Genomic DNA, 25,588 nt, shown 5'->3' on the forward strand with positions numbered 1-25,588 from the left:
TTTTACTTTTGCGTTCCAATTATCAATTATTCTTGCTGTTGTAGCTTATATTGTATTTAGATGAAATCTCCATTTCTGGAAAGCCTTCAACCAATGAAGCAGCTTTAGAACCTGTAAGTATGGAGTGCTGCTGTCAATAATAACATTGCTTCAACCAAACCTGTTCTTCTGTTCAACCCTGTTTACAAACTATGTTACGGTTTTTTTCTTTTATTTCTTCTTCATTGAGTTAAAATGCACCCATCCTCACTTTCACTTTACCTTTTTTTTTTTTCGGTTTTATTAATTCTCTGTTTTTGTTTCTTTTGTTTTTATTATTCCATTTCAAAAAAACATATCATCATCACCTGTGTTTGTATTTCATTATTGAATTTCAGGATAAAGAGGATGACTCACAGACAGTAAAAAGTAAAGTAGAGAAGGAGTCCAAATCTTCTTCGGCACTGAAGGTAGTCTCAGCTGGTTTTCTTGACAATGATTCTCAATTTCCAGCTATTTTACTACGCCTGCACTTTTTATAACAATCTACGTCTATATGTGTGCCTGTAATTTGTAAATATGTGTACAGAAGATGGTGTAACTACATACACATATTCTCTTGTATAATTACATGCACATACATTCACACACTCATCTACAAATAGGCAGTTTTAGATTTTGTGTTAGATATTATTACAAATAAGTGTGCTTTTCTACGATTTTGGTCAACCAGTCTTTGCTTACTTACAACAGTCCTGTTTCTAATCTTTTATTGCAACCCTTTCCTACATGGTGTTTATGATTTTCAGATGTTGGTTTTAGTAATAGATGAAAGACCTTCATGAAATATTTGATGTTTTCATTTCAAAGAAACAAAACAATAACAACAATCTTTTTGTTTGTTTCCATACCATCTCCATTTTGTAATTTTTTGTTTTTCTCCATATAAGCCTCCTGTATATGATAGGATATACTATATTTTAGGTGTAGATTTATATTTTGTTTAGAGGCGACTGTATGTCAGTCATTTGTTTTCTTTAAGATTACTTTCTTTTCACCTTTGAAATTCATAATACACTTTAAAAATTAGAAACAAATAATGAGAATTTTATTTAGACTTCCAATATATTGGGAACTATTACCTAATTATACTGATGTGATAGATAGAGAAAGCAATATTACCTACATTATTTTGCAGTTTAATATAGCTTCCTGCTAGTACTTAGATGCTTTTCTCTAATCGCTTTCTATTTAAAATATAAGCCTATCTTGCTATTTATTGCTTAACTTCAATATTTCCAGTTTTATTTGACAGCTGTTGAAATATTGAATTAGATGATAATTAAAATAGGCAAATAGCTTTGCAGTGGATGAAATCACCATAGTAGTAATATATTGCTGTTGATCTAGAAGTAACCAAACATGGTAATAAAAGTATATAAAGTATTTAACAGAGTCCCAAGCATGCAGCTGGCATGATATCCAGAATTACTTTATCTATGCACAAACACACAAAACAATGGGCATTGTTTTTCAGCTCATAAAGAAAAGATAGAGACTGAAACTAAAATTTATTTTAAAGTATGCTGAAGTGAGGTTCCAGCTAATATTAGAGACATAATATTTTTGAACATTTACAAGGGCAGGTTTCATAAAATATAACAAGTCTACATTTCCTTCTCTTAGTGATGAAGAAAACTGAATACGAGAGTAGCAGCAGAAAATATACCGTAGATCTATATATTAGCTCATATTACAACCAAAATCATACAATAAATATGTGTATAGGTGTATGTGTGTATTTGTGTATATATTTAGTCGTGTATTATTTTTCTAATTTTGAAGATATTTTAAATTTGGAATTGAGGCTTTTTTTTTTTAATGTTTCAAGATAGTTGATAACATAATTTATCTGGGTTGATATCTCTTAAAAGAAATTAATTATGTCATGTTATTGGAAACTTAAAAGGTTCAGCAATCTACAATCATTATTCTGCTTGTCATAACATGTGTTATGCTTTAAACAACTTTAACAGTAGAATGCAATCAAAGATATAATTGAAATTTTTACATAATGAAACATTGTAATGAAAATTAGAAATTCATGAATCAGAATAGAATTAAAAAATACTTATAAAACTTGTATAATTGCATAAAATTTCCGCCCTATAGATTCCATATTCATTATTGTATATTTCCACACCAAGTTGTCTAGAGAATCTGCTTGTTGTCTCTACTGTGTTGTTATATACACATATCATCCTTAACACTCTCTCTTTTTTTTTTCGACCAGTGTTTGTGCATAATTTTAAATTGTGTTCAGACTAAGAAATTTATTGCTTTTCAACTAATAATTTTGCATGCTTTCTTGACGTCTGTAAAGATATTGTTTCTTTGAGTCACAATGTTTTACAAAACATCCCTCAGATGACAAAGCTGAAGGGTACACCTTCAAACATGAATACAAATGTTGCTACAATTAAACTAATTCTTTTTAAAGCACCTTGTACAAGAGATAATTTACTTCACAGCTTTACAAGCATCTAAAAAGGAAGAAAAAGAAAAATGAATTGATGCATGCTATCAAAACATTTTCCCCCAATGTGTGAGTGTATATATATATATATATATATATATATATATATATATATATATATATATATTTATATAAAGGGCATTATTACAGAAAAATAATAACGCCACACAGTGGACTTCTCAAAATGACCACATTTAGTACCTAATGCGAGGAAAAACAACCAACAAAATGAATTTTTTTACACACTGGCTTCTTGATAAAATTCTTGTAAAAGAGTTTTATCCCTTTTTGAATTTATATATATATATATATATATATACACACACACACACACAATAAGATCAAAGATGAAAAACGGGTAATGGACACGTATGCCATATTTTGGGAGTTTTGTTTTTCCCCCTTCAACTGCACCCATCTAACTCACTTCATCAGCACCCATCTATATGTGTGTATGTGTATGAAAAATATGTGTATATATGTATGTATATGTATATATGCATGTATGTGTGTGTGTGTGTGTGTATATATATATATATATATATATATATATATGTGTGTGTGTGTGTGTGTGTGTGTGAAGAGACTCCCTCGTATGCTGGGTGTTAAAATACCTGAAAGTCATAGACTAGGTGAGACAACTCACCTTGTATTGAATTAAGAATGACGGATATCAATATTTTGCCATTATTGTGGCTTATCAACACCATGCACTCAGTTTGAACCATATATGTGTATGTGCATATAAGTGTGTGTGTATATATCTGTATATGTATGTATGAGGGGAAGTCACACTGCCTTTTGCGTATGTGTGTTTATAGTTAGTGCTATTGCGGTCACGCTATTTTTCTTTCTGGCTTTACAGTGTAATCATGGCCACTCCACTAGCAATGTGCACCAAAGAAGAACAAAGAGCAGTGAACCAAGAGATGGTAATGGTGAACCGGTTCACCATTACGATCTCTCAAACTTGCTGAGTCTTCTTGTCACTGGTGGAGGTTGATGGGCATCCCGTTCCCTCTTCATGCGTCATACTTGTCCAGTCACTTTTAAACTTCTTGATCCACCACACGATAGTGCACTGTCCCTTTATTGTACTAAAAGCCTCCGATGAATTTCAGCACCTGACACACCTTTTGACCAGAGAAATCAGATCACTGCTCTTTGTTCTTCTTTGGTGCACATTACTAGTGGAGTGGCCATGCTTACACTGTAAAGTCAGAAAGAAAAATGGCACGATTTGGCTCAAACTTTGAGCACATGACTGCAATAGTACCAACTATAAGCACTCATGCACAGATGGTAGTGTGACAATAGTAAAGATACATTATGGTGAAAGTGCAGATAATTTTTGACATTCCCTCATACATGTGTGTGTGAGTATGAATATGTATATATACGTATGTGTAGGTGGGTATACGACTGCATGCTTAAGAAACTTGCTTCCCATCCACGTAGTTTTGGGTTCAATCCGACTGCATGGTACCTTGGGCAAGTATCTTCTACAATCGCTTTGGGCAGACCGAAGCCTTTTAAGTGGACTTGATTGATGGAAACTGAAAGAAACCTGCTGTGTGTGACTGTATGCGTTTGTATATGTGTGTGTGTGTGTGTGTATATGAGGTTTGATAAATAAGTATCTGGACTGTTGCTATAGTAACGAAGCTAAAGCACGCAGAGTGAAACCGCTTGCCAAAAGTTGACCTTGAATTCTGCTGTGCATGTGCACTAAGTTTTAACATTCTAGCTCACTTCCACTATTTACAGCAGTGCTCAGGAGGAAGGTGTGTTGCATGTGAATGTCGCATTGGCCATGACAAAGAAAGCTGTCATGATGATACCTGCTCAGAGGCCTACGCAAAGTTGCAGAGAGTGTATGGAGAGGAGTGTATTAGCTGCACACAAGTGTACAATTGGTTCAGACGTTTCCGTGATGGCTGAAGAAATGTCAATATTGACGAATGTTCTGGGAGACCTGCAACCAGCAGAACCAAGAAAAACATCTCAGATGTGCATGCAGCTATGAAGGGAAATTGTTGAAGCACCATCCGTGAGTTTTCAGAAGATGTGCAGATTAGTTTTGGTTCAGTTCAGTCCATTATCACTGAAGATTTGCGTATGAGACATGAGTCTGCCAAGTTTGTGCCAAAACTGCTTTCAGCTGACCAAAAAGACACTCAGGTTTCAGTTGCACAAGATCTCCTTGATTGTGTTGAGAATGATGAAAACTTTTTGAAAACTTTGCATAAGCCTCTGTGCAGTTATCGCCAAGCTTTTGGCAACATTTGATGCAGATTCTCTGCTCACCTTTCTCTGTCATGGTCAATGCAACCGTCACATGCTTCACACCTTCCTTCCAAGTACTGCTGTAAACAGCAAAAGTGAGCTAGAACATTAAAACTTAGTCTGTATATGCAACAGAATTCAAGGTCAATCTGTGCCAAGTGGCTTCACTTTGCATACTTTAGCTTTGTTACTATGGCAACAGTCCGGATACTTATTGATCAGCCCACGTATGTACATATATATGCAGTTATGTATATCTGCATGTTTGTGTCTCCTTATCTTGGTGTTGCATGATAGTTGTAAATAAGTGTCACTGTCATACAAGCAGTGTAATTTATTTCCAATACTCTGCAAAACATGTCTGGCTATGGGGAAATGTCACCTTATTTAGAAGCAGGTGGGTGTTGGTGAAAGGAAGGGCCTCTGGCCATAGAAAATCAGCCTCAATAAATTCCATCTGACCCATACATGCATGGAAAAGTGGATGTTAGAATGATGATGATGGTGGTGGTGGTGGCGGCAGCGGTGGCGTGTGTGTGTATGTGTAATCATAAGTACTTATATCAAAAAATTGTGACCCTGTGCCGAAGCTAGAAATCATTATTACTTGTTACCCTGTAAGATTATATTTTTATATGAAAATAAACTGAAAATATGGAAGATGAGGAACATTTCCAGTCAATTTGGATGTTATTATTGACTAGAAGCTCCCCTTGCAGCCTCATGGTTCTAGGTTAGATACCACTATGCACCAGCTTAGGCAAGAGTCTTCTGCTGTGATTTTAGTTTGACTAAGGCCTTGTGAGTGGAATTTGGGCAGTGGAAACTGTGCAAAAATTCACCATGTGTGTCATCATCATCGTCGTCATCATCATGATCAGCTCATTTTACATTGACTTCCCATCTTGGTATGGGTTGGATCGGTCATTATAGTCCAAGTGTATTCATTTTCAGAGTTACTGCACTTTTAGATTGGCTGGAGGATCATATCACACTCAGACAATCCATTCTGGCATGGTTTCTAAAGCTGGATGCCTTTCCTAACACCATTCACTTTCCAGCATGTACTTTGTGTATTTTGTCATGACACCAGCACTAAAGTGGTTGTCATGTGCTTGACAAGACATCAAAGAGAAAGAGAGAGAGAGAGAGACAGAGACAGAGAGTGAGTGAGTGAAAAAATAATGAAGGTAGGGAGTATTGAATACAGCTAAATCCAGTGCAGTCCCATGTTACACAGGTGTCTTGATGAAAGGAATAAAGAGTAATGATAGAGTGTAAAAGTGTAAAGGGATTCAATATGGTGCTGCTTACTTGCTTCATGCTCTTGCTTGATGGGGCCAGGGTCATCCCAGGTTGGTGGTGCCAGAGATGACATCATGTGTAGAGCTGACCAAGTCCACCAGTGCTCTCCATTGCTGGTGGTCTTGTGCCAGCTCCTCTGCATCCTCCAAGGTGAAGTTAAGCCTCTGGGGATCTTTCTTAATTACATCCATCCTGAAAAAGCTCAACAACCACAAAGCCTCTGGAATCTGTGCTATCACTGCAGGAATATTGAAGGCAAGGAGAGAAAACATGATTCTGTGTCTCACTTGCATTATCAATCATGTACGGGTGTCATAGCAACTCCCAAATGACTGGATCAGGAGCATCATCCTCCTCATATGGAAACAGAAGGACAACAAATTCGTCTGCAGCACCCATGGGGGTATCACTTTCCTCTCCATCCCAGACAAGCTCATCACCAGGATTGAATATGGTCAGAGCGAATAATTTCCCACATTACTCAGGCATCATATTACAATGAATAGGCAAGTGAGTGATACATGAGAAGGTAATGAAGAGGCAAATGTATGGAAAATTAACCTCTTTCAGCATTGCCATTTGAAACAGCTATTTTGCCATGTCTGCATATATATAGTATACATGAATATGTATGCATTTGTATATCTTTCACTGAAGTATATTGCATAAGATGTAGACATGAGTGAGAAAAACATAAACCAGTGCTTTCAAATGAAAATAGCCTGTGGTATTTGTTCCACCCAAGTTGAACAGATAATCTCTTGTCACTATTGTTCTTAGAAATGCAGCAGGCAAGTGATTGCCTCTCTAGAAGCCTGTAACCAATGATGCTGTTGCAACTTAACATTATAGAAATTTATCACTTTTATATTAGTTTTACTGATCAGTAAAAGTAATATAAAAGTGACAATTTCTATAGTGTTTAAGTTGGTCCTGTCATCAGCTCATGTCTTATCTAATTACTATAATTAAGTAATTAAGGGATCTCTTTCATCATTCTGCAGCATCTTTGGCTCTTTTTGAATAAATTAGGATACTGCAAGCCAATGAAGGATCATCTACACAATCACTCAACCTGTTAGAAACAAAAGTCAAGTCTCCTTCAAATCATACATGGCAACAACGGTGGCTAATTGCAAAAGCTTTCAACTATTATTATTATTAAATGGGAAAATGGTGGTGGTATTTCTTTCTTTTTTTTTTTTACCTTTTAATCTTTTCCCTGTATAAAAGAAAAGAATAATTAAATTTGTAATTTAATTTTATCATTAAATAAAGCACTTTTATTTTCAGTTAATTTAATCTGACCAGCAAGTTCTTCCCCCACCTTCCTTCAGTCTTTTATAACATGTCCAACCATTTAATTTGAACAAAGTATGATGTATTGTTTTTATGCATTGTTTTTGGAAATGACTGTTTTTCTGTTTGGTAATGTTTGTTACTTTGCTTTTCATTTGCTCTGTGACACTAACTAATTTTATAGCCTGTGCTGTTTGAAATACCACTTTTATGTTGATATTGAAATATTATGCCTAGATGTTTGCTACTACAATATGTAGTAATCTTTGACAAAAATAAATATATGAATATATCAAATAGGTGCTTCTCATGCATGCTAAATTCTAAGATTAAGTAATTATTTATTCAGTAATATTATGTAGTCAGTTTAATATCAGTGAAGATGAGATGACTAAGTGGATAACATATAAAGACTGTCTAATCATAAGTCATGCATTCAGATCCACTTTCATTTTGTTTCTGGAGAGAATACCTTATTCTACAAATCTCAGATCATTAAGCTGTTGCAAATTTTTAGAAAATCATCTGAGAAGATACTTGTGATATACTGGTGTTTCTTCATCTACTTAATGCCTTGAAATTGGAGCTACACACTGGCTTTGAAGATTTTTTTTTAATACTGGCATTAATATTTGAATTGAACTAATATATTTATATCACTCTTTTATAATTGTTTCTTTTCCTATCTAAGGGATTATAATTCCTATTTTGAAGGAAAGAATTCATAACAATTTGGTTACAAGAGGCATAAAATATTATTTCAAAAAGATTAATATATTTTGACAAGAGCAAAGAAAGGTTTCAAAGTGGAATTTTTGTTTTATAATTTTACCTCAATTAGTAGTACTGAAGAACTAAGATTTTTGTTTTTTAAATCTCAAAGCTATTTCTATATTGAAGATATATCACCCCATAAATTGAAGTGGCCATCTAGAACAAGTTTTAATTTTATATTTATTAAAGCTGAACATGTCTCTAAATTCTCCATTTAAATCTATCAGAGATTGGAACACATATTGGGTAAGCAATATATCTATATGCATGTGTTCATGTACATGCACACACATGCACATGGACCACAGAAACAGAAATGCCTTGTTATGTGTAAATTATCACTTTGTTAGTGCCTAGTTCTTGCCCGATTGTAAATACTTAGAAAGACTATATATTCCAGAATTTGACTGGCCTTCACACTCTGTTGTTGAATTTGTACTAACTTCACACAAGTGTTTCTATTACAATATTGTTGTTTTATAACTGAGTATCCTGTTCCAGAAATTATGCATATAAGAGCACTTATTTCATTACATATTGATAATTAATTTCCTTTACATATATTAATATTGGCTATTTTTGTTCTCATAATCGTTATTTCTCTGAAGTGGGATTCATTTATTGAGATGAGAGAATAATATTATGAATATTACACTCCACTACTGTGACTTTTAGATTGTACCTTGCTTCTTTGCTGGATATTGATTTTACTTACTTTATTCAAGAAGAGGTGGTGGATGACAAATGCACTGTAGTGTAATCAGTAAATGGGGAAGACTTGCAAGCAATAAGACACATTGTCTAAACTTTGTCAGTGGAATTGTGTTTTGTCTGTGTCAAGCTGGTGGTGCTTATAATGTTCAATATCATTTACTTTAGTGTTTGTTGCAAATGTGTCTTTGTTGCTTAGTAATGGACAGACGTTTCTCACTGTTAATGAAATGGCTAACTTAATCTGTCATGTTTTCTAGCATCGAGCAACAGATGAACCAAAATACAAAGGAGAGAAACAGCTGAAGCCTAAATCCATGAGAGTTAAAGATGCTGCTGAAGAAGTCCTCACGTGTATTATTGACCAAGTGGTAAATTTATTTCAATGATATATTATTTGTTTTCTTTGTTCCTATGAATTGATTATGAATTAACTTCTAAGATTTTAATCTATTGGGTCATCACATGAATAATACACAGTTTTTTTCAATTGCATGAATTAAAAGTCAGAGGGGGATGGGATAAATTATCTGCATCAACTTGCTATAACAGCAGGTAGTAATTTTACTTTGTGCTTATTCTTAGTGCAAGTTTTGAAGAGTGCAGTTCGATTTTAACAGTTATTTTTTCAAAGTTATAATGCAAGTGACAAAGGAGCATATTCAGCATATTTTGCTTTATGAGTTCAATAAAGGCAACAACGCAATAGGAAGTGCAAGGAATATTAATGCAGTATATGGGGATCAGACAATAAGTGTAAGCCAGTGTCAATGGTGGTTCCAAAAATTCTGAGCTGGAAACTGCAGCCAAGAAGATGAGCCTCGTCCTGGAAGATCTGTAGAGCTTGGCGAGGACATCCTGCAAACCCTGGTGGAACAAAATCCCATTGTAACTGTTGAGGAACTAGCAGTGAAGCTTGCATTTGGTCAATCACCCATTCATCAACAACTTTGTGCCATTGGAAAAGTCACCAAATTGGGTCAGTGGGTTCCTCACAAACTCTCCAAGTTTAATCACATGCAGAGATTGAATGTGTGCTCTTCTTTATTGTCACGTCTCTCAAATGAAACTTTTTTGGACCGAACAGTGACTGGTGATAAGAAATAGGTTCTCTATACAAATGTCGAGCACCAAAGACAGTGGGTAGGGAAAGGAGAAACATTAGCACCCCAGGCTAAAGAAGGTCTTCATCCACATAAGGTGTTGTTATCTGTTTGGTGGGATATGAAAGGTTTAGTCCACTTTGAACTTTTAAACCCAAACAAAATGATAGCAAAGGAGATCTACTGCAAGCAGCTTGAGCAGCTTAAGTCAGCACTAGAAGAAAAACGATCATCTTTGGTTTCGAGATGAAAAGTGTTCTTCTATCAGGATAATGCTTGGCCACATACAGCAAAGATGACATTCCAAAAGCTGGAGCAGTTTCAATGGGAAACAATGTTCCACCCACTATATTTGCTGGACATTTCCCCATCTGATTATCATTTATTCCCCAGTTTTTAGAATCATTTGGATGAAAAAAACAAAAAATGAATTCTGTAGACAAGGTCAGAACAGTAGTGGAGAAGTATTTTTTGTCACGGGCAAGTGAATTTTGGAAGAGGGGCTTTGCATGTCTACGAGATAGATGGAAGAGCATTGTAGAAAATGAAGGAGAGTATATTTTAGATTAAAAAAGAACTTTGTTTATCTTAATTTTGAAAAATAAAAAAAGTATTAAAAAAGAAAAAAATTATTTATGGGATGAGCCAATAAATCATATCAGAAATTGTAAGCATAATTTGCCACCTACTAAAAAATAAGCAAACTTTATACAAATTAGCAATAATTTCTTGATTTCAGGGAGCTTTTCCACCTCCATGTGGCCCAGAATCCTTGTTCTCTTTACTTGATGAGCAGTCTCTTCTTAAATATGCTAAAAATACTTCCTCACATGACCAAGGTTCACCATTCCGTTACTTTGTGCTTGAAAACTCAATAATTCTTGCACTCTTAGAACAGCCACTTGGAAACTTAGAAGGTAAGATGTTACAGTATCTTTTGTTGATCATCATCATCAAATATTAACAAGGATTTAGCTGATGTGGATAATAATGCTTTTGTTTAATGCCTGTTTTACATATATATATATATATATATATATATATATATATATATATATATATATATATATATATATATATATATATATATATATATATACATACATACATACACACACACACACACAATCAACAAGGCAGTTTCTGTATAATCATATAATTTAATCATTACTCTTTTCTCACCTTACTATCTTTAAAATGGAGTGTCATATCTCAGTAATAAATTATAGCACAGTATCACCCATCATCATCATTTAACATCCATTTTCCATGCTGGGATGGGTTGAATAATTTGATCAGAGCTGGTAAACCTGGGGGCCATACCAGTCTCAATTGTCTGTTCTAACAAGGTTTCTACAGCTGGATGCCCTTCCTAATGACAACAACACAGAGTGTACTGGAAGCTTTTTATGTAGCACTAGCACCAGTGCTTTTAATGTGGCGCCAGTACTTTTTATGTGGCACCAACCAAGCTATCAATTCTGCTATGGCAGACGGATCTTCTTGAGTACAGCAAGGTACCAGATATCTCAATCCTTTGCCATCTCCTTTGTAAGGCTTAGTGTCTTGAGATCAGCATTCACTACTTTGTCCCATGCCTTCCTGGGTCTCCTTCTTCCATGGGTTCCATCCACTTCAAATGATCGGCACTTCTGTATGCAACTCTCTTTACACTCTTTTACTCTTTTACTTGTTTCAGTCATTTGACTGTAGTCATGCTGGAGCACCGCCTTTTAGTCGAGCTAATCGACCTCAGGACTTATTCTTTGTAAGCCTAGTACTTATTCTATCGGTTTCTTTTTGCCGAACCCCTAAGTTACGGGGACGTAAACACATCAGCATCGGTTGTTAAGCGATGGTGGGGGGACAAACACAGACACACAAACACATACATACACACACACACACATATATATATATATATATATATATATATATATATATATATACGACGGGCTTCTTTCAGTTTCCGTCTACCACATCCACTCATAAGGCTTTGGTCGGCCCGAGGCTATAGTAGAAGACACTTGCCCAAGGTGCCACGCAGTGGGACTGAACCCGGAACCATGTGGTTGGTAAGCAAGCTACTTACCACACAGCCACTCCTACGCCTGTCTACATCCATGCAATAATTATGGCATGGCTACAGTTAGACTAACAATTAATTCTTCCATTGTCTATTTGCATATCATAGTACAGAATTCATCATGGCTGTCTCTCAATGCTCCCTTTTCATCATACACCATTGCTATCTCCATATGATAGAACAGAACTGATCAAAGCTACTCATTGTTTTTATTTTTTTTATTATCAATTAAAATTAAATATATTCAAATATTGAATTTAAAAAATCTCACTGTTTTATTTTTCTCCTTGTTCTTTAAATCAGATCCATTACCTACAGTAACAGCTCTCATCCGTGGTCCTTTTGGACGACATGCCTGGACTATGCAACTTCGACACCAGCCACGCAAAGTAATTGTAAGTTTTATTGTTTAGCTGCTCTGCACGTCTTGATCGTTTTGATGCCAGGAAGAAGCTGCAGCCATTGTTTAGTACCAGTAAAGGCAATCTATTTTAATATGGAAATACTCATATTTTTACTACATTTACTTCATTTTTGTATCTGGTTTGCAAGATTCTTTATGTGAATTTATGTGTTGAAACAAATTTTGTTGTGTCTAGGGAGAGTCATTACACCAGTATTAATAACACATCCACTTGTTCAATTCCATTCCTTTATTATTGGTCAATTGGCTAGCTATTCAACTAGTTGTTTGTTTAATTTGGTTAAAGTCAATCTTTTTTTTTTCATAAAAACAGATGACTGACTGTTTTACCAACTTAAACAATAAATTAGTTAATTGGATATCTAACCAATTAACTAATAAGAAAGGAGTGGAATTGAACCAGTGTATGTTATCAATATTGACATAACTACTACATATATTTCTTTACTTTTATATTCTTTCTTTTCTCCCTTTTATTCATAACTTCCTACTTTTTTTTTCTTTATTCAATAGTGTGAACTGTTTGTTCTTGTCACTAGCTATTTACCTCTTATGCATCTTATAGAAAATTCCTGCAGAGTACATGCAAAAACGCATACATGCATATAACATAGGCAAAATCACATATACAGTTTAACACAAACAAGTATACCTACCAAACATTCTTTCTCTTTGCATTCTCTTTTTTTTTCTCTCTGCTTCCCTTTGGATGTAAAAGGCAAACATGAACTGCAAAAGTTACTAAGGAATTGCTAAGTGTTTTCAGTGGAGTTTTTTGTTAATTATCTGTAGTGACATTTCAAACTAACAACAGTGAACCTAATTTTCAAATAAATTAATTATTGAGTTGCTGTTAATATCAGTTATTATTACCAAATGAAGTCCTACCCATGCATGCATGGAAGATGGATGTTAAACGATGATGATGAACAAACAAGATTTTGCTATTCCTTAATACTATACACATTTTATTTTTCTCACAGAATTTTTTATGGCACAATAGTCATGATATTACGATAAGAGAGTATTGGTTACAAGCTCATGTGTTCGAACTTTATTATTACTTACTACTTGAATGTTTACTCTTGGATAAGGGATATAATTAACCATGCTTGCTCACTCAGGCTGACTAGCTGATAAACATCCATGATTTCTATATCACATTGAGTGCCTAGTAATAGAAAAAAAATCCAGCTGCTAAAGAAATTTTTTCAAAAGTTGAAAGTTAAAGGGAAAAAATTGTCTTCATCATCATCGTCGTTTAACGTCTGCTTTCCATGCTAGCATGGGTTGGACGATTTGACTGAGGACTGGTGAAACCAGATGGCTACACCAGGCTCCAAAAACTGAAAAAATACACCTTCTCTTATATTCAAAAAACAGGATTGGTCCAATATACTGGATAGGTTATTATCCTGTCTGGCCAATTCCTTATTGGATAAGTGATTATATATGCAGCTTGGGGATGATGATCATCTTCATCCTCTAGAGTCCATTTTCCATGTTGGCATGGGATGGATGCTTTGACCAGAGCTGGCAAATCCAGTCTGATTTGGCTTGGTTTCTGTGGCTGGATGTCCTTCCTAATGCCAACTACTTTATAGTGTGTGCTGGATGTTTTTATTATGGCCCCAGCATGAGCCCTTTCACATGATGCTGGCACAAGTGCTTTTTATGTGACACCGGCACAGAGCTGTTGCAGGACAATTCTCTTCAAGAAGGAGCAGAATTAGCACTTCTGCTGTGGAGAATGGGTGTTCTTGAGTACAGCAAGGCACCAGATATCTTGGTCCTTTATCATCTCTTCTGTAAGGTTCGGTGTCCTGAGATCGCCCTTTGGTACTTCGTCCCATGTCTTTCTGGGTTTCATTTTACCACGAGTTTCATCCACTTTGAGTGATCAGCACTTCTCTATGGAGCTGTCAATGTATATGTATAATCCTTTATCCAGTGTAGCTAGTTAATGAGAGAGTTGATACAAACCTTTAGCGTTATAATTTAAATCAATTAATGATATCATTTTATTTTATGTATCATCAAGGGTTCTGAAAATAGTAATGTAAGAGAAATTAAATAACTGCAAGATTTTGGTATTGAAATATATATATAATGATAATTTAGAGATGTTAAACATGAAAAATAGTTGTTAGAAGCTAGTGCTATCATATTTAATGTATGGACCTCCTGTATGTGGAGCAAAAGTGCAAAAAAATATTGTTCCTTGAATGAGAGTGTCTTTTCTTCATTGCAAAATTATTTGTTAATTTTTTAATGCTCCCTGCTTTGCTACATTAACTCTAACATAGCAGTTTATATTATATACTGTATTTTCTTGTGTATACATCACACTATTTTATACTTGATTTTTACTGCAAAACCTGGGCTAAAACTATAGAGGAAAAGAAAAATTTGTACCTAGAGGTGCAACTTATATATAAGTAAATACGTATGTGTGCATATATATATACATATATATATATCAAACCGTTTTTATTTTCTATTTTTCATAATTTCAACAGAACCACTCCAAAGCTAATGTTTCTCAGGTTCAACGACCGTCTCCCATGGAGAACGTTGGCTTTAAACACAATGTAAAGCATCGATACTTTCCTGATATTGTGGAAACAATTCCTGCAACAAAATTGTAAGTAAAATTATTCTGCCCTAAATTTCTAAAAACTATAATCGAGCTTTTTTTGTTCACCTGTTGTCTTCATTTATCTTTTATATCTTTTACTTGTCTCAGTCATTGGACTGCAGCCAAGCTGGGCACCAACTTGAAGAGATTTTAATCAAACAAATCAATCCTTGTACTTATTTTCTTTCTTTTTTTTCTTTTTTCTTATCAAGTCTGGTACTTATTCTGTTGATCACTTTCGCCAGACTTCTAAGTTATGGGGACATAAAGAACACCAGTTGTCAAGTGGTGGGGCAAGGACAAACACAGATACAAAATCTCACACACACACACGCACATATATACGACAGATTTCCACACAATTTCTGTCTATCAAATTCACTCTTAGCACATTGGTTGACTCTTGGTTATATAAGTAGAAAACACTTGATCAAAGTATTATGCAGTGCCACATGGTTGCAAAGCTAGCTTCTTAACCATGCACCCATACCTAGTTTCTGCCTGTTTTTTTTTCTTTTCTTTTTTTTTTTTGTTTGGCTCTCTTTTACTCTTTTACTTGTTTCAGTCATTTGACTGCGGCCATGCTGGAGCACCGCCTTTAGTCGAGCAAATCGACCCCAGGACTTATTCCTTTGTAAGCCTAGTACTTATTCTATCGGTCTCTTTTTGCCGAGCCGCTAAGTTACGGGGACGTAAACACACCAGCATCAGTTGTCAAGCGATGGTGGGGGCACAAACACAGACACACAAACACACATACATATACATATATATATACATATATACGACGGGCTTCTTTCAGTTTCCGTCTACCAAATCCACTCACAAGGCTTTGGTTGGCCCGAGGCTATAGTAGAAGACACCTGCCCAAGATGCCACGCAGTGGGACTTTGGCTTTTGTTGACATGGAGAAGGCCTTTGACAGGGTCTCCCATTCTCTTATCTGGTAGTAAGTGTGGAAACTAGGGATAGAGGAGTGGCTGACGAAAGCTGTACAAGCCATGTACAGGGATGTTGTCAGTAAGGTGAGGGTTGGCAATGAGTATAGTGATGAATACAGTGTACAAGTAGGAGTTCACCAAGGATCAGTCCTCAGCCCCCTCTTGTTCATCATAGTCCTCCTGGCAGTAAGAGGAATTTAAGTCAGACTGGCTCTGGCAGCTCCTCTATGCTGATCTTCTTCTTATAGCTGAATCACTACCAGAACTGGAGATAAAATTTCAGGTGTGGAAGCAAAGTCTGGAATCAAAGGGCCTTAGAGTTAATTTAGTAAAAAGCAAAAGACTTAGAAAGTTGGAAAGCTGACAAATCACAAATCTCTTCAGGTAGATAGACATGCTCAATATGTATTGGGTTGTCCGGAAAGTTCGTGCCGATTTTTAAAGGAAAGGAAAAGGTCAATAAATACTTGCCATTACATTTTTAATTAACCAAATATGAACCATTTTGTTGCATAATGCATCTCCATCTTTACTTTAACTTGAAAATACCCTCTTCCCAGAATTGAGGTGGTTTCATGGCAAATAAGTTGAAAAGTAAGCTACTATAAATTGGCACAAACTTTCCAGACAACCCAATAGAAAAGGCATAGGTAAAAACTCCATAAGGTGTACCCAGTGCATGTTATGGACACATAAGAGGTGCAGCAATACTAGGGGAAGGTTAACAGTGAAAATAGTCTTTGTGTGTGGCAGATGTACAAGTACAATAAACACTAGAAATGTATAGAAAATAGACTCCATCAAATGCCAGTGGAGATACCTAGAAGTAGATGATAGCTTCTGTTATCTAGGTGACCAAGGCAACAATGGAGTTAGATGCTCTGAGGGCATAGCTGCTAAAATAAGAATAGGTTGGGCAAAGTTCAGAGAGCTTCTACCTTTGTTGGTAGCAAAGGGTCTCTCCCTCATAGTGAAAGGCTGATTGTGTGATGCCTGTGTGAAAACAGCCATGTTACACAGCAGTGAAACATGGGCTGTGATTGCAGTGGACATGCGAAGGCTTGAAAGAAATGAGACTAAAGTGCTTTGCTGGATGTGCAATGTCAGTGTGCATGTATGACAGAGTGTAAGCATCTTGAGAGAAAAATTGGGCATAAGAGATATCAGATGTTGTGTGCAAGAGAGATGACTGCACTGGAATGGTCATGTGTTGTGTAAGAAGTGATGTAAGAAGTGCCGATCTCTAACTGTGGAGAGAACCTGTGGGAGAGGTAGACCCAGGAAGACATGGGACAAGGTGGTGAAACATAATCTTTGAATGTTGGACCTCATAGAAGTGATGACAAGTGATTGAGACCTTTGGCAATATGCTGTGCTTGGGAAGACTCATCAAGCCATGCGAAATCGTAGACTTGGCAAATGCCAGTGTCACATACCAGGCACCTGTGACAGTGACATGTAAAGGCACACATTACACTCTTGGAGTGGCTGGTATTAGGAAGGGCATCCAGCTGTAGAAACCATGCCAGATCAGACTGGAACCAGGTACAGCTCTCCAGCTTAAAAGTTCCGTTGAAACCATCTAACCCATGCTAGCATGGAAAGTGGACACTAAATGATGAGGATTATGATGGAAGTGAAATGAGATTTTATGAATTCTGGATCAAAGATTCACCCCACCAAAAGCTTTTGCTCAGTTTATATTATGTATTCAGCTAGCTTTTTTAAATTTTTCTGCTTGTTTCAGTTCATTAGACTGTGGCCATGCTGGAGCACCGCTTTGAATTTTTAGTCAAATAGATCAACCCCAGCACTTATTTTTTTTTAAAGCATGGTATTTATTCTATTGGTTTCTTTTTCCAAATCGCTAAGTTGCAGGGACATAAACACACCAACAAGCCATGGTCAGGCACACACACACACACACACACACACACACACATATACGACAGGCTTCTTTCAGTTTCTGTCTACCAAATTCATTCACAAAGCTTTGGTTGGTCCGAGGCTATAGTAGAAGACACTTGCCTAAAGTGACATGCAGTGGGACTGAACCCAGAACCATGTGGTTTGGAAGCAAGCTCCTTACCACACAGCCACGCCTAGAGATTGTTAAATAGTGTGCCACTAAAGAAAACCCAAATTTACAGGCTGATAAGCCTGAGCTTATCTAGATTTACAAAGTGTTTAGAGAGTTAAGAGTGCCAAACGTCCCCCTGAATAGAACATCAAGTTTTTGTACAGTTAACTTCTAGGTACCACATGTATTCATTTACAGGTAAGTGTACTGGAGCAATGAGAAATAAAGTGCATTGCTTTAGAACACAATGTGCTACCCAGCCGAAGTATCGAACCCACGACCTAATGATAGTGAAACCCAACGTTGTATGCTTCGCTATTCTGTAAAGTCTCGAAGTAATCATCACTTTCATTATTCTAGAAGTAATAGAAATGTTGCTATGGTTTTGCTATTAACTTTCAAATTCTAAGGGCGATAATTTTTTTTTTATTAGAAGTTAATCCCCTTTGGATACATATGTGTGTGTGTGTGTGTAATTGAGGTATGTTAGTGACATCAGATCCTAGTGCTAACATTTTTACTCTGTTCAACTTGAGTTTGCTGGAATTTTTTCAACTTTGGCCTCTTCCTTTTTTATTTTGGTCTAAAAACGATGATGGTCTTTTCTTAGTGAGCAAAAAACAAGCCAACCACTTAGCAAGAGGCAAAGTATATTTTGGTCTATTTGCAAATTTATGGACTCTATTTCTTTACTTATTTATGTATTTACTTTTTATTTTCACATTAAGAAGCAGATAAATAAATAAAAAGAAAAGGCATTGTTTCGGGTGTCAATGTTTTCAGAAAGGCATGAATGCTATAAATTCCCTTGGGGGGGGGGGGGGGAATATCAGTGATTAAAAATTTCTATTTCCTATCCCCTTTTTCCCTCATATTTGGCTTTATCTGCCAGTAATAAAATTTTATGGGGATCTTCAAAATAAAGCAAAAAACAAATAAAAAATTTTAAGTTCTCTCTCCTAATTCCTGAGTACAAAGTAATGAATGTCTTAACTTCAAAGGACATCAGCTGTTTAACCCTTTTGTTACCATATTTCTGTTGAAAATACACACTGTTTAATTAAGATTTTTGTAAAATAACTGTAATTATTAGTTGTTGTTTGGAAATTAACTTGATGCGTTGAAAGAAAGTTTTAATTTAAGAACATTTTATCATCGACCCAAAGACAGTTTCAGGCAGATTGGTATTAAAAGGGTTGAACAAACCATTCCCCAAAATAGTAAGGGATCTTGGAGACTGCATAAATATTGGGTTGGCAAGAAAGTAATTTCGTTTTTCGCAAATAGATAGAGTTATGATCTTTTTGAATGACTTTTGTCAATGTTATGATTTGTTTTTTACCTTTTGACATTTGAAAGCTGTTACTTTTAGCTTACTTTAGAAGTAAATTGCGTGTAATTTTGTCTACAGCTGTTAGCAGTGTCAATTGTAACATGGAGTGCAAAAACAAACGTTTTCACCATATTTTCCATTTTTATTTCTGCTAAGGCTCACAAAGAGATATGTGAAGTTTATGGTGTGGATTGCTTAACAGAATGCACATGTCAGAAACGATTTTAAAAATTCCGTTCTGGAGATTTTTCACTCAAAGATGACCTACTGAAGTCTATGATAACAGAATCAAAGCCGTAATTGAATCTGGTTGTCATATAGCTGTGCGAGAGATTGCAGAGAGGTTAAATGTATCACACACAACAACTGAAAATCACTTAGAATGTCTTGGGTTCCACATAAATTGAAAGAGAGTCACTTAACACAATGAATCAATATTTGTGATATGCATCTCAAATGCAATGAAATTGACCTTTTTTTTAAAACGAATTATCACTGGTGATGAAAGATGGATTGTCTACAAGCCTGGTGCAGTCTTCTGGCTTGCCAGCTCCTATCAAACCGTTCAACCTATGCAGGCATGGATAACAGACATTAAATGATGATGATGATGATATATTTTATACAGTGCACTATACACACTCATCATCATTTTGAAATCATGTAATATTAATTCATTTTCAAATTTCATTTTATTTCTTAGATTTAGACTCGCACACATACATATATTCTTTTGGCTAAAAATGATTCATTTTACTTTATTAGAGATTTCAGTTTAATAATTTTTATCTTTTACAGAGAATTCAGCATTCCAACTATGGAGTCTATTGTGACAGAGAAGACTTCATCAGAACTTGAAGTTCTTCGACAGATAATAGACACACAAGTAGCTTTTGAAAATAACATTGCTGAACAGGTCACTGAGAAGAGAAAACGCAACTGTCATCAAGTTAACTCCGACACAGAATGCAAACCACCCAAGTAAGTTTTGCTGCCAAAAGCAGACTGCCAGTTATTGCTCTTCTCATAGGAAGTTTCTAAATGAGCAATGATGAGCTCGACATTTTCCTCAAAGTCTATGCTTCTTTAAAGTACAGACTATTTTTTTTTAAGTCTTAAATCGTCTGATAATATAACCCCACCACACCACCACCACCACCACCATCAGAGAGAGAGAGAGAGAGGGGAAAGGTTTAAAGTGATCACTCTGAATACAAACGCAACAATAAGGTTTTTAATCCAAATTGATAAGGGAGAAACATTCACATATTTTTTAATGCAAAATGTATGGATGTTTAATCAGCAGAGCTATCCAGCAACTACTTGATCCCCATGTAACAAAGAAAGAAGAAAAAGAACTCTTTTGCTTCTTCATCAACCATGAAAGAATGTATGAAGGTTTAGAGAGCAGAGATAAACATTGCTGTGCAAGATGTGTAATGTTGGTGTACATCAGGTGTTCTCAACAATCTTTTACCTATGGACCCCTTTGATTTCTATTTTTTTCTGGTGGACCCTCTTGGCCATTCAGTGTTTAAAAACTGTTTTTGTAGAAACTTCTTTCAAAATTCCTACTTTGTCTTTTACACATTAACTTGGGTAGGTTGAACTATGTAAAATGTTAGAGAAAAAGAACCTAGATGTTTCTTACAATACATAACCAATACATACATTTAGAGCAAAATTTTTTCAGGGGCCCTTAAAATACTAGTTTACTATTTTGTTGTGTAGATCCCCAAAAGTCTTATGTGGACTCCCAGTTGAGAACCACTGGTGTACATGAACAACAGAGCTGTTATATGGGCTGTGAAAAAGCCTGGGCATAAACGGAATCAGATGTAGTTTGCTAAAGAGTAGACTGAACTGTTGACAGTTAATGCATTTGGAGGATGAAATTGTATAATGAAATGCCAAACAATCCAAGGGAAAGGATTATGTAGAAGAGGTAGATCAATGAAGGCATTAGAAGAAGTGGTGAAAACTGATCTCAAGATGCTAAACTTTTTAAAAGGAATTGTGGAGGATTACAAATGGCAAGATGCTGTACTGGAGGATGCCTGTCCAATCCCTGCTGAAATGGAAAACAGACATTAAAATGACGATAATTATCTTTGGATCTTCAAATCATTACTTAGGTGTTATTTTAAAGTGTGTTTTAAACTTTGATTATAAATTTATGCCTGAGGTTTCACATATCCTATTTACATTAACATGCATAAATGTATGAAAAGGCGCTGGAAAATTCCTTGCTTTGAGTAAAAGAAAATACAGGAGGACCACTTAATTATGATTTTATTCAACATATTCCCCTTCTCAGATTTACGCATTTATTACAATGGTCCTTCAGTTTTTCTAAGCCCTGTAAAAGAACTTAGAAGGTTGGGCCTCCAACCAGGCCTTTCGTTGATACCCTTAAAGTCTAGAACTTTTCAGCCCCCCACCCACCCACCCACCCACCATATATATGAACCATTACAATATTCCCACAACTACCTTGAATACTCACAGTCTTTTTTTTGTTTTCTTTTGATAAAAAGATTATTTTTATGACACTATTTTCTTTCATTTCAGAATTCGAAATGAGTTTCAGACAGCACGGTTATTTCTTTCACATTATGGGTTCCTTTCTCTGGAAGCACTGAGGGTATGTTTGATTTGATCTGGTTATTATACATCTGTTGTTTGGATCAAAATTGTGCTTGTAACAGTCTATGATGATTAGACTGACTCTTATTCACTTTACATGCAGAAATCAATGGAGATTGCTGGGGAAGCAAACCTCAAATATATTAACAAAATATGCATTCTGCATTTAAGATGGGGTTTGCTCTAAAGTTGAGTCACTGCCAGAACTAGAGACGCAGTTTAGGGTGTGGAAACAAGGTCTAGAATTGAAGGGCCTTTGGGTTAACGTAGCAAAAATCAAAGTCTTAGTAAGCAGGAAGGCTGTCAAATTACAAACTCCTTCAGGTAGTTTGCTCTGTTCCATCTGTAGAAAAGGCGTGGGTAGAAACTCCATATGATGTACACAGTGTAAGCTATGGACACATAAAAGATGCATCAATATCAAAGGAAGATAGTTTTAACCCGGAAGATAGTTTTTGTGTGGCAGAGGTACAGGGGCAATAAACACTGAAAATGTACAGAAAACAGATTCCATCACATGCCAGTGGGAGAAACTAGAAGTAGTTAATAACTTCCGCTACCTAGACAACCAAGTCTGTAGTGGGGATGGTTACTCTGAGAGTGTAGCAGCCTAGGAAAAGTTCAGAGAGCTCCTACCTCTGCTGGCAACTAAGGGCCTCTCACTCAGGATGAATGGTAGACTGTATGATGTATGTGTGTGAACTGCCATGCTACACGGCAGTGAAACATGGGCCATGACTGCTGAGGACATTGAAAGAAATAAAACTAGTATGATCCACTGGATGTGTAATGTCAGTTTGCATACACGACAGAGAGTTAGCGCCCTAAGAAAAAAGTTGGGCATAAGAAGCATCAAATGTGGTGTGCAAGAGAGACGACTGCGCTAGTATGTTACATATGGATGAGGACAGCTGTGTGGAGAAGTTCCACTTCCTAACTGTGGAAGGAACCTGTGGAAAAGGTAGAACCAGGAAGACATAGGATGAGGTGGTGAAGCATGACCTTCAAACATTGAGTCTCACAGAGGCAATGATAGGAGACCAAGACCTTTGAAGATATGCTATGATTGAGAAGACCCGGCAACTAAAGTGAGATCACAGCCATACCTATCCGGCCCAATTAAGAGTACCCCTGATGCGATATGTTATGCTTGAGAAGACCTGTTGAGTCAAGTAAAACCAATATCGTAGCTGTGGCCAGTGCCCCCTGACTGGCTCCCATGCTGGTGGCACGTAAAATGCACCATCCGAATGAGGCCAATGCCAGTACCCACTGACTGGCTCCTGTGCCAGTGGCATATAAAAAGCACCCACTACACTCAGAGTGGTTGGCATTAGGAAGGGCATCCAGCTGTAGAAGCATTGCCAGATCAGATTAGAGCCTGGTGCAGCTGCTGGCTCGCCAGTCCTCAGTCAAACTGTCCAACCCATGCCAGCATGGAAAGCACACGTTAAACGATGATGATGATATATATATATATATATATATATATATATATATATAGATATATCGATATAGATAGATATACATATACGTACATGCGCGCGCGCACACACACACACATAAATCTGCACACATATATATATATGCATATATATATATATATATATATATATATATATATATATATATATATATATATATATATATATATATATGCATATATATATATATATATATATATATATATATATATATATACACACACACATATATGCACATACACAAACACACACACACAAATTAGATTAAGTGATTGGTAATGCATTGATGTCAGCTACATCAATTAATAAATTACTGGTGTATTAAATGTTTTACTCCAGTGCTTTTGTGTGCAAATGACTATATCTAAAGATTTTTATCCAACACTGTTTGTCCACAAAAGTATTGTATACAGAGACAAGATGCTTACATGTTTATTACATAGGGTGTGGACTAAAATTTTGGTTGTGTGGTAAGAAGCTTGCTCCACAACCGCATAGTTCTAGGTTCAGTCCCACTACATGGCACGTTAGGCAAGTGTCTTCTACTATAGCCTCAGGCCAACCAAAGCCTTCTGAGTGGATTTGGTAGATGGAAACTGAAAGAAGCTCATTGTGTGTGTGTCTTTGTGTCTGTGTTTGTTCCCCACTACCATTTGACAACTGGTGTTGGTGTGTTTACATCCCCATAACTTAGTGGTTCAGCAAAAGCGACTGATAATTTAAGTAACATGCATAAGAAGAAGTACTGGGACCAATTGGTTTGACTAAAATTCCTCGATCTGCTGCCCCAGCATGACTGCAATCAAATGACTGAAACAAGTAAAAGTAAAAAGATATACTCTGTAATACAGAATTGCTTTGAAGAAAGATACTGTTAAAGCATCAGTAACATATATAATTTCTAATTTTGGTACAAGACCAGTGGGTGGGTAGTTGATGGCATTGACCTCAGGTTTTGACTGATACTTTATTTTATCAACTCTGAAAGGGCTGGATGCCGAACCTTTCAGGCAAGATGACAAAGGACTAAGATATCTGCTGCTTTGTTGTACTCAAGAAGACCCATACCCTGCAGCAGGAGTGTTAAGATCGATCCTTCTGGTGTTGTAAAGCACTTGTGGTGGTGCCATGTAAAAGCAGCCAGCACACAAAGCAGTTGGCATTGGGGAGGGCATCCAGCCATAGAAACCATGCCAAATCAGGCTGGAGTCTGGTGCAGCTCTTCTGCGTGTCAGCTTTGGTCAAACTGTCCAATGCATGCCAGCATGGATAACAGACATTAAATGATGATGATAATGATGAAAGGATAAAAAGCAAAGATGATCTCAGCAGGATTTAAGATGAGACTGTACAGAGCAGGGAGAAATGCTGCTAAGCATTTTTGTCTGATGTGCTAACAATTCTGTTGGCTTGCCGCCTTATTAATAATGATAATAGTAATCCTCTCTACTGTAGACACAGGGCTTGGAATTTTTTCCAGTGCTTAACTGTACTTATTTTTATCAACTCCAAAAGGATAAAAGGTAAAGTCAGCTTTGGCAGAATCTGAACTCAGATGAAATGCTGCTAAGCATCCTGTCTGGTATGCTAATGATTCTTCCATCAGCTCACTGCCTTGATAATAATAATAATAATAATAATAATAATAATAATAATAATAATGAGAAGAAGAAGACCAACAACAACAGTGGAAGAACTGTGTTTTCAATTTTTATTTCTTTTTAGTTCAAGTTTAGCATTGCTTCTTCTTGGTATATGTTGGAGAAAGGATTATTATATTAATTCTGCATTAAATATTGAGTACCAGCCCTGTACATTTGAATTAACAAGGACACATATATATATATTTTTAATTATGTGTGTGTTTGTTTGTATGTGTGTGTATAGCCATGATTCATCATTGCATCAACTAAAATTTTGAATCTAAATCCATTTTGACAACAAAATCATCATAGGTTCTAAT

At 36.0% G+C, this 25,588-nt stretch overlaps 1 protein-coding gene across 13 annotated transcripts in view; it reads left to right on the forward strand.

Annotated features, from left to right (window-relative positions):
* LOC106878239 (ral GTPase-activating protein subunit beta) overlaps window positions 1–25,588 on the forward strand; it is a 139,455-nt gene that overhangs the window by 99,925 nt on the left and 13,942 nt on the right. For 7 of the 13 annotated variants that reach the window (XM_089349104.1, XM_089349114.1, XM_089349105.1 and 4 more), the window contains 7 exons: window positions 378–449; window positions 9,151–9,261; window positions 10,733–10,910; window positions 12,383–12,474; window positions 15,023–15,147; window positions 20,294–20,476; window positions 22,067–22,139. In XM_089349104.1, coding sequence (XP_089205230.1) covers window positions 378–449; window positions 9,151–9,261; window positions 10,733–10,910; window positions 12,383–12,474; window positions 15,023–15,147; window positions 20,294–20,476; window positions 22,067–22,139 — 834 coding nt within the window. Of the gene's footprint in view, window positions 1–44; window positions 114–377; window positions 450–9,150; window positions 9,262–10,732; window positions 10,911–12,382; window positions 12,475–15,022; window positions 15,148–20,293; window positions 20,477–22,066; window positions 22,140–25,588 lie in introns of all 13 variants that reach the window. The other 6 variants (XM_089349107.1, XM_089349108.1, XM_089349110.1 and 3 more) reach the window with 4 other exon arrangements.

The sequence above is a fragment of the Octopus bimaculoides genome, chromosome 3 (genome assembly GCF_046866305.1).
Source record: "Octopus bimaculoides isolate indiv1 chromosome 3, ASM4686630v1, whole genome shotgun sequence".
NCBI classification, from domain to species: domain Eukaryota; kingdom Metazoa; phylum Mollusca; class Cephalopoda; order Octopoda; family Octopodidae; genus Octopus; species Octopus bimaculoides.